Source organism: Lonchura striata, chromosome 25 (assembly GCF_050655825.1).
Source record: "Lonchura striata isolate lonStrDom1 chromosome 25, ASM5065582v1, whole genome shotgun sequence".
Classification (NCBI taxonomy): domain Eukaryota; kingdom Metazoa; phylum Chordata; class Aves; order Passeriformes; family Estrildidae; genus Lonchura; species Lonchura striata.
Window position 1 is genome coordinate 663,415 of NC_140727.1, and position 10,317 is coordinate 673,731.

The following is a 10,317-nucleotide window of genomic DNA, read 5'->3' on the forward strand; positions in this document are numbered from 1 at the left end:
GACTTCGGCAGCAGGCTCTGCACATCCCCTCTTCCTGGTGTTACCAGGAGGGAAGGAGAGGGATAGCTGCTGCTGGACTTCGGCAGCAGGCTCTGCACATCCCCTCACCCTTTGGCTACCAGTGTGCCAAGAGGAAAGGAGAGAGAACAGTCTGCTGATTGGGACTTCAGATACAGACTGCACACCTCTTCACCTCGAGCTACCAGTGTGCCACAGAGACTCCAGGGACAGACTCTGCACGCCTTCTTCCCCTTCGGCTACCAGGAAAGCTACAGCAGTGGGGGTGAGCTCCATGTTGAGCGCTCTGCCCAGCTGATATTTTTAATAAAGAGCTGAATATTAATAAAGGCGTAGACCCTGTTCATTACAAACTTACCAAAAATGTTAGCAATAATACAAATCAAAGGGCACCAGGCAGGGTGCTCGGAGGAGATAATAGGACTGGCTGATGAATGAGCTTGGAAAGCTGCATTGTTGCCAAAAATATCCAAGATCCTCCTTTTGCTCCCAGTAACTGTACCGCTGCCAGAGAAACTATCTTTTCCACCAGAAGAATTTGAGATAATTAAAAAGAGTGGGGCAGAGGAAAGAGGGCATAATTGGTTTACAAGGGATGGTAAGCAGTGGATATCAAAGGCTCTGGCCTTACAATTGTTAAAGCAACTCCATGAAGGGAGTCATTTGGGCTCCCGAGGACTGGCAGAAGCCTTCCTCAAAAGGTATGCTGCTGTGCGTCTTTTTATTCTGGCTAAACAAGCTACTGAGGATTGTTTGATTTGTGTGAAAACCAATAACAGAGTGTTATATGTATATATGATAATTTGTGCAAATAAAATTGTCATATATTTTATACTTATGTACTGTTAAGATATACTCTTATAAGAAGTTTTTAAAAACACCCGAGCCAGTGACTGGGATTGCAACACAATGTTGAAACCACCTGGACAAAGGAGGGAGGACTCCATTCACAAGCAATTGAACATGGCCAGCCCGGAGATGGATCACCCATCAAAGTGATCACCCATCAAAGTGGTCCAAGGAACGCCCGACGATAAACAAGCGATAAATATCTGAAATTGAGATAGCCAGAGCTATCAGGGAGATACATCTCAATACCAAATTCCAGGAAAGTGATTACAGGTGTTCATCACTCTCCGGACATGTATTGTTCAACTTGCCACAGAGAAAACTCCACCTGAATACGTGCAGTCCAAAAAGGAATAAAAGGGACTCTGCCTTGAGCAAGAAAAATCGTGTAAAAATTGGTCAGACAGGACAGTCAGGGTGGAGCATAGGAGACCCTCTGCTGCAGCGGTCAAACCTGTGTCTCACCCAGCGCTGACACCCGGGGTCGGCACTGACCTTAATTTTCTTTTTGATAGCGGCTTTTCTTTTTTGTTGTTATTTTCTAAATTTATATTTGGTTCATTTAATAAATTTTCTTAAATTAACAAATTGGAGCTTTCATTTATAACAAGAGTTACAAAGAAACTTGCCAGGCGAGGGAGGCTTTGGGCTGTACATCCCTTCCAGAGATGCCAGGTGGATTTTACTGAAATGCCCCAAGTGGCAAGATTTAAATATCTTCTGGTAATAGTGTGTCAGTTAACAGGGTGGCCAGCTGTTTCAGCAGCAACAGGATCAGTTATTAAAGTACTAGTTATTAAAGTATTAGTTGGAACTAATAATTCCAAGATATGGGACTGTGGAAGCAATAGACTCAGGGGAACTCATTTTACATGAAAAATTCTTCAAAGAGTTATGACTGCCTTAGGGATACAATGGAATCTCCATACCCCCTGGCACCTCCAGAGTTCAGGCCAGGTTTAGAGGATGAATTGAGAAATCAAGAAATATCTCCTGAAGCTGGTGATAGAAACTAAGATGCTGTGGATACAGCTCTTGCCACTGGCTTTGGCAAGAATAAGAGCCAGACTCATGGCAGATATTCAGTTACCTTCTTCTGAATTGATGTTTGGAATTCCTTACCCTTGTAATTCTCAGCCTAGTGGGGGAGTAGAGATAAGTGATGTATATTTGAAACAATATGTGGCCAGGATACTGCCTCTTGTGAAATCTTTTTGACAGGAAGCTCAGCTGGCACAGACCCTGCCTTTAGACTTCTGCTGTTCACAACATCCATCCAGGAGACTGGGTCCTAGTTAAGGAGTGGAAAGAAGCACCCCTGGTGGTAAAGTGGTGTGGACCTTTCCAAGTGTTACTGACCACAGAAACAGCCATCAAGACAGCTGAACACAGGGGGACCCATCCATCACACCTGGGTAAAGGTCTCTGAGGCTCCAGAGATTTGGACATCTCAGCAGAAGGAGAAGGATGGGAAGCTGTGACTGACACTCTGCAGGGGTGGACTGGAGCAGTAGCCAGTATGTCAACATCGGGGGAAGCCCTGTGTGCCTACCCACAGACTGCCTACTGAAATAGTTCGTGTGGGCATCTCTGCTCCTGGATCTCCAGTCATTGGGGGCCAGTCCTCACTGTCATTATTTTCTTTCTTAAGCTGTTTCTGTGCCTTCTCTTGACACAGGTGGTGTGGAAGACAACGTGAAAGTGAAAATTAGGTTAGGAGATTATATTACACTGTTTCTCCTAACAATCTTACCCTTATATTGTCAGTTAGGTTGGGGCCAAAAGTGGGAAAATAATTTTTTAACCTTGGGAGAAGAAGTAGCAAAAACCTTTAACCTTAGCAGTTGTTGGGTCTGCAGAGGTCCAGGGGGATCTGAAAGCTAGTCATGGGTGGCCAGCCCAGTCAAGCCTAAATGGTGGGTTAGTACCCTCTGTGAGGTCCATAATGGAATAGGATTTTGGGATGAAGAAGGAAGTCCATAGCAGCTTTGTTCTGCTGAAAGAAGAATTTATTGTCTAAATAGAACAGAAAACATATATGTGGTAAAAAGTGTTTGTGACCGGACTTTATCTTTGGGTTTAGATTGTTGTACCCCCAACTGCTTTCCTTATGATTGTTCTGGATATCAAGGCAGATGGAATCAAACGTATGTTAAGCTCAGTAATGGTAGCTGGGTAAGGTGTTCCTTCCATAAATACCAAAAGGATTTTGAAGGCTGTGAAGCAGAAGAGAAGGATAAGTTTTTTGACCCCTTATTTTTAAGCTGTCCCCAGGATAATGCCATAAATAGGACACATGTTGTCCGTGACTATCAGTGGAAGTGGCAACATTGGAACAGAACTCAAACCCTTTTTAATAGGCTCTGGTCCAGATCTAACAAAACAGATCTGGGATGTAACTGCAGGTGGTAACCTCATGTGGGAGCTTGGAAATGCAAATACTGTGATTCTTATGGCAGGGCAACTATTGATGGGGGACCACTAGGCCAAGGAAGGAAGCTGTATTGTGACCCACCCATTGATGATGAAAATTAGAAAGGTCCCATTGCCAACGGGACCTGGGCTTTAAAAGGGCCTTACTGGATTTGTGGCCAATATGCTTACCTCAGCTTACCCCTAGACTGGTCAGGGATATGTTACGTGGGGTATATTAGACTATCATTCTTTCTGCTATCACAAGTTCAGGGAAATCAGTTAGGAATCAAGGTATATGATGATCTAATTAGAGAAAAGCAGTCAACTGATCTGTCCCTGGTTGGAGGGAGCATCCAAAAGTGGGGTGAAGATGAATGGCCACCTGAACAAATTATACAACACTATGAACCAGCCATATGGAATCCTAATGAATTAATATCAGGTACCAGAGAACCAATTTATAATTTAAATTGGATAATTAGGTTACAAGCTGTCTTTGAAGTAATAATGAACCAGACGTGCATCAATTGACCTCCTTGCTGACAATCTACTCAGATGAGAAATACAATATAACAATATTGGATGGTATTAGACTATCTATTAGCAGAAGAAGGGGGATTATGTGGCAAATTAAATGACTCAAACTGCTGTTTGCAAATAGATGACAATGGAAAGGTGGTGAAACAAATAACAAAAGGAGTAAGAAAGTTAGCTCATGTACTTGTTCAAACATGGAAAGGATGGGGATGGGACATGTCTTCATGGTTACCTGGTGGACTATGGGTTAAACAAATACTTTTTTTCTTTTATGTGCTGTAGCAACTCTAATCTTTCTACCATGCATAATCCCTTGCTTAGTACAATTTATTCAACATGTGATCAAAGGGATGCAGGTAATAGCCACGCCTACTGATCCAGAGATGACGACAAAAGGGCAGAAATTAATCTCTTTGCAAATAGTTGCAAAACCAAAAAAGACCCAGGAAGAGAAAATAAGGTCAATGATAACTAAAGTTTGTAAAGACAATTATTAAAAATAAAAGAGGAGGGATTTAGAGCCATAGTGGATTTGTCTTTACAAACAAGTTGTGGGTCTGATGGTAGATAAAACTAGCACTGGGAGATAAAAGAAACAATGAGAATGACTCCATGGATTGATGAATGGAAAAAGATATTTGCTTTTACAAATAAACTTTAGGTTTGCTAGACATTGAAAGATGAAAGGAACAATGGAGATGAAAAACCCCTAAATTCCATAAGAATTCAAAATTAAAAGGAAGTGTTATACATTAGAGGGAAATCTCTGGCATCAGGCATATCAGGAAATCTGTACCTCTCAGGTACCTCAGCCAATGGGGAAAGAGAAAAGGGAAATGCCGACAAGAAATTAGGATAAAAAGCAGGCTGCGTCCTCCCAGAAATTTCAGAGACCCCAGGGGAATGACCCATGGCCTCTCCCTTTATTCAAATAAAGTAAAAAGGATTCCTCTGTCCCCTTTTTGGATATAAACCTCTGGTGTTTGTGGATTAGCTTTCCTAATACTCCTTCGTCACTGCTTTACACGCCCACCAGGGCCCTGGGCAGTCTGCTAGCGCGGCCAGAGCTGCCTGTGGTGGCCAGCCGCGCCCCGGCCCTCCCCGGGCCGCGCCCCGGCCCTTCCCGGGCCGTCTCTCCCAGCGCGCGGCCCGGCACGCGCCGCCCGCCGCCACTGCCGCCACCAGTAGGCGGCGGGGCAGCGCAGGAGGCGTGTCCTGCGCAGGCGCGGAGTCCCTGCGTCTGCACGGGCCTGGACTCCATTTCCCAGGGGGCATAGGGCCCCCGTGAGGCGCGCTTCGGTGCGTCATTTCCGCCGCGGTGGCGCTGCCTCGTCCTTGCGGCGTTGGCGGCGGCAGAGGCGGTGAGGGGCGGTGAGGGCCGGGGCCCGGGGGCCTCGGGACGGAGCGGGGGCGCTGGGGGGCGGCTGTAGGAGCGGGTTGGGCCTGGGCTCCGAGGGGGCGGGAAGGACCGGCCGGTTTCTGGCGCTGGAGCGTCAGAGTCGGGGTGTTCCGGGGGCAGCGGTGGGTGAGGCCGGGCGGTTCCCCGTTGGGAAGTGTCCCTGAGCCCCTCTGGGCCCCTGGGTGAGTGGGCAGGAGCAGCCTGGCTGCATGCGCTGCTGGGCTGCGCAGGGCAGGGCTGGGGAAGGAAGGGGCTCCTGGCACCCCCACTGGGACGGGCTGGGCAGGCGGGTCGGTGCCAAGCCCAGGAGGTTCAGCGAGGCCAAGGGCAGGTGCTCCACCTGCACTGGGGCAACCCGAAACGCAAACAGACGGGAAGAATGGATGGAGAGCAGCCCTGAGAAGGATTTGGGGGATGGGTTGACAAGAAGCTCAGCATGCCATAGCAACGTGCACTGGGGGCCCAGAAAGCCAACACTGTCCTGGGCTCGTCTCCAACAGCATGGGCAGCGTGTGAAGGGGAAATTCTGCCCCTCTGCTCTGCTGAGACCCTCCCCTGCAGAGCTGCCTCCAGCTCTGGGTCCCCAGCACTGGGAGGACGAGGAGCTGCTAGAGTGAGTCCAGGGGAGGCCACGGAGATGATCCAGGGGCTGCAGCCCCTCTGCTCTGGAGACAGGCTGGGAGAGCTGGGGGTGTTGAGCCTGGTGAGGAGAGGATTCCAGCAAGACCCTAAAGCCCCTTCCAGGGCTTACAGGGGTCCCAAGAGAGTTGGAGAAGGACTTTGGACGAGGGCCTGGAGTAACAAAATAAGACTTGCCGCTGCCAGAGAGCAGAGTTAGATGGGATATTGGGAAGAAATTGGTCTCTGTGAGGGAGGTGAGTCACTGGCACAGGTTGTCCAGAGAAACTGGCTGCCCCATCCCTGGAAGCATCAAAGGCCAGGTTGGATGGGCCTTGGAGTGACTTGGTCTAGTGGAAGGTGTTCTTGCCCATGACAGGGGGTGCAATTGGACGTCCTGTCCAACCCCAGCCACCCTGTGACTGTGGAGTCCAGAGGCCCTGACATTGAAGCACTTTTTGCATTTAAAATCCCCATCAAATGGGGCTGGTCACATCTGTAGTGTTCCTGTTGTCTCCTTGTCCTCTCAGCAGGGTGGCTTCAGAGGCACTGTGTTTGGGTAAGATGGGCCACGTGGCCTGAAGCAGGGACTTGTGCAGGAGATCATAAAAGCCACTGGAGGGAGTTGGTGGTTCCTCAATGGGTGGAAATAGGGAAGAAAAAATGTTGGAAGTGCTGTGCTTTTGAGAATAACTAATTCTGTTGTGTTGCCAGGCTTTGCAAGGGCAATTAACCATTAGTTGCTAAAACTGATGAAATTGTTAATTACCAAAGCTTTTGCACTGGAAGAGGCTCAGTGATCTGAAAGCTTTGCCCATTACTGAGATGTGCAGGGCCAGGGGTTGGACTTGATAATCCTTATGGGTCCCTTTCAACTCAGGATGTTCCATGATTCTGTAAAGGGCAGTGATACTGTCCAGGGCTTTGAAAGGGGAGAAGACCATCAACTTTTCTTCCTTGGCTGTAGGTCTGGGACACTGCTGTGCCAATTCTTACATCCTCACAGGCAAGTGCTCAGAGATTTCAGATGATCAGTGACATTCCATTTCCTTGCGTTTCTAGATGAAGCTCCCACTTCTTGCGGTGTTTGCCCTGGTGTCTGTGGCTCGCTGTGAGGATGGCGCCAGGCTCCTGGCCTCCAAATCCCTGTTAAACAGATACGCAGTGGAGGGCAAGGACTTGACTTTGCAGTACAACATCTACAATGTTGGCTCCAGGTAAGCCCTGTCCAGGCTTCAGTACTGACTACAAGCAAATGTTCTCATAGTCTCCCAATGGGTGGCTGCAGGGTACAAGGTGATTTCTGAGCTCTATGATATGTGATATCCCTCTAACTCGGAGCTTTCCAGCAGTGCCTGAAGGATTGACCCTGAAATTTACCTATTCCTTCCTCTTCCATTGTCCCTGCTTTCACCTCATGGCTGCTCAAGCTGTCAGTCCAGCATGGTATAGTTCCTGTGGTGTCCTGTGACACTGCTCCCCCTGCATGCAGCTCACAAAGCTCTTGGCTTTGTGAAAATTCCTTTTGCTATCAGGACTTAACTAAGGACCCGACAAAGATAGAACAGAACTTCCACCATGCTGGTAAAAAGCTTCAGGCCAGAATGAAAAGCTGATTGAACAAAATATAGGACACTATTAAAGTGCTTTGGGATTTTGGTTTTAGATTTTTTTAAGGCAGAATAATGCATGCTGAATGCAGTACTGCTAAGAGAAGAATATGTGGTGCTGTAATGTTGGATTAATACAACATTAATGAGCTCCTGTAATTTTATATGTGCGATTTGGTTATTTTTTAGGCCAACATGTGTATCCATGGAATGGTATCTGAAGTTCAGCAAACTGCCAAATCCTATTGCGGAAAAAAATGGTGTTTTTCCTGTCGTTGTTGTTTCTCTCAGCTTTGCCTTCCTCCCTCTGCAGTCTCCCTGTAAGATACCTCAACTCTCCTCCCCGTCTTCTACCAGTGACATTTCATCTCTCAAAAATTAGTTCTTCTTCTTGGTCAAGATGGAACTGTCAGTGTACTTTGCTGCAGAGCCTGTGAAGCAGATGGCAAAGCTTAAGATTCCTGTCTCATCCCTCTCTTTGTTGTGTTTAGCGCTGCCCTAGATGTGGAACTGTCGGATGATTCCTTCCCCCCAGAAGATTTTGGCATCGTCTCTGGCATGCTCAGTGTCAAGTGGGACAGGATTGCTCCGTATCTTTTAATGTTTTGAAATTTCTCCCAACTCTCTTTCTTGCCCCTGAGCATCCTGCAGCTTTGTCCTGTTTTCATCTGCTTTCCCTGAAATTCCTTCCAGAGCCTGGACAGGATGCCACATCCAAACCCCTGCTCTTCTGGATGGTGCAGTGTAAAAATAAAGTTCCTTGCAGACAGGCCCAGGTCCTGGGGTAGTTCCTCTGCCTGTGGAGGAGCAGCTGGTTCAGCCTCAGGCAGGTCTGGCTGTCTGTGAGCACGAGCACTCAAATTTGTCAGCAGCACTGACTTTTGCACGTGGCTCCTGGTTGCTCTTTCCCGTCTCCTCACTTTTCTTCCTGGGACGAAATACAGCAGTGTTCCTTAACGTCCAGCTCCCAGAGCGAGCAACGTGTCCCACACCGTGGTTCTACGGCCTCTCAAGGCTGGGTACTTCAACTTCACCTCTGCCTCCATCACGTACCTGGCTCAGGAGGGTGCCCCGGTGGTGGTAAGTGGCTGATTTATGGGATCCCTGCAGATACACCTGGCGGCGCTCCTGGAGGTGCATGGCTGGGGATGATGCATGTCCGTGTGCTCTCCCCCTGCCCAGTTGTGGAGAGAGGAGGAGAGGTGGCAAAGCCTGTCTTTTCCCTGCCTTTTCCAGGCTGGCTTCACCAGTGCTCCCGGACAGGGAGGAATCCTGGCTCAGCGTGACTTCGACAGGAGGTTCTCCCCTCACTTTGTAAGTACTTTCAATTGGCAATGGAGAAGTGCACCACGGCAGCTGCAGCTCAGTGTGGTGGCTTCCTGCTTGCACGTGGTGTGTGTGGCTTGCCCTGCAGTCGCCTGGAGAGCTCCAGTGGGAGCTGGAGTTAATTCCTATCAGTTCTCCAGAGGACTGTCACAGAAGCAGCTGAGTTTCCATCCCAGCTCCCTGTGTGAAGGAGCTGCGCTGTGGCATTTGAGCCAGAAAATCTGAGAGTAGAATCCTAGAGCCTCCTAGGCTGGAAGGGACCCACAAGGATTGTGGAGTCCAACTCCTGGCCCTGCAGAAGACAATGCCAGGAATCCCAACCATGCGCCTGTCAGCCCTATCCAAACTCCTTGACCTCTTGTCAAGCTCGGTGCTGTGACTCTTTCCTGGAGAACCTCTTCCAGTGCCTGGGAGACCATCGTCTGGGAGAAAGAGCCTTTTCTTAATATCCAGCCTTAATATCGGCTGTCCTGATACAGCTGTGGGTGCTCCCTGGGGTCCTGTCATGGTCACCTAGGGCAGGGGTCAGCACCTGCCCCTCTGCTTCCCTGTGTGAGGAAGCTGCAGACAGTGTGAGGTCTCCCCTCACTCTCCTCCTCTGACCTCATTGCTCTAAGACTCCTCTGGCCTGGATTGTTTTGACTTTTCTCTTAACAATTTCTCCCTCTAGCTGGACTGGGCGGCATTTGGCGTGATGACCCTGCCCTCCATCGGGATCCCCCTGCTGCTCTGGTACTCGAGCAAGAGGAAGTACGACACCCCGAAGAGCAAAAGGAGCTGAGCAAAGTCCAATGCCAGCAGCAGCCCAGAGCTTGGGAAAGGACAACCCCGAACCCCCAGAACAGCGGCTGGGTTGGGATGGCACAGTCCCCTGCGAGGTGCTGCCTGCGCCGTGCTTCAGCCCTCTGGGCAAAGGATTCGGTGGCTGCAGCAGCAGCTGTGAGGTGTCCTCTGTGTTCTAATGGAGAAACAAGCAAACAGAAAAAAGAACAACCAGAAGTCCCAAAGTGCCTTGTCCAGCCCCTTTGGAGGTGGAACCCCTCTCTCCTCTGCAGCTGCAGCAATCCCAGCAGCACAGCATGTTAGTGCCTAGAGGGGCCTGTCTGTGGGGCTCTGCCCCTGTGCTGCCTCCAGCTCCCATCTGCCTGCTGCAGTTTTCTATCCTATCTCAGGGTCCCCTCCAGGTGCTGCCTGCCCTGTGGGACAGAGATTGCTCTGGAGACACCACAGAACTGATTTAATAGAGGATGTCACAGCTGCTGCTTTGCCCTGTTGATGCTGTTCCCTGGCCCACCAGACTGCCCAGGTCCATGGTGGGCTTGTAAAAGCCATGAGGGTGCAGTGCATGGAGGAGCATCAGGGTTAAATTCCTCAGGAATCAGGTGCACAGGCAGGGAACTCCCTGCAGTGGGGATGCTCTGCTTAACTACACCCACCCAACACTCCCTCCCCTAGATGGGCTTCAGCTTTCTGCTGACAGTGGATCAGGACATGTTCTCTGCCGTCAGTTCTTCATGTGCCATTCTCTGACCCTTTGGGTGACAC

The 10,317-nt window shown here is 49.3% G+C and overlaps 1 protein-coding gene across 2 annotated transcripts; it reads left to right on the plus strand.

The window, feature by feature from the left end:
- Window positions 1-5,139: 5,139 nt before the first annotated feature.
- On the plus strand, window positions 5,140-10,030 carry LOC110471594 (translocon-associated protein subunit beta). 2 transcript variants are annotated; one of them, XM_021532315.3, is made up of 6 exons: window positions 5,140-5,190; window positions 6,899-7,053; window positions 7,938-8,036; window positions 8,418-8,526; window positions 8,683-8,760; window positions 9,443-10,030. In XM_021532315.3, exons 2-6 carry the CDS (start codon window positions 6,899-6,901, stop codon window positions 9,551-9,553), a joined length of 552 nt encoding a protein of 183 aa, XP_021387990.1. In that variant the 5' UTR covers window positions 5,140-5,190; the 3' UTR covers window positions 9,554-10,030. The 2 variants fall into 2 exon arrangements, with proteins under 2 accessions (XP_021387990.1, XP_021387989.1); XM_021532314.3 differs by having other exon boundaries at window positions 5,140-5,180.
- The last annotated feature ends 287 nt before the right edge of the window (window positions 10,031-10,317 follow it).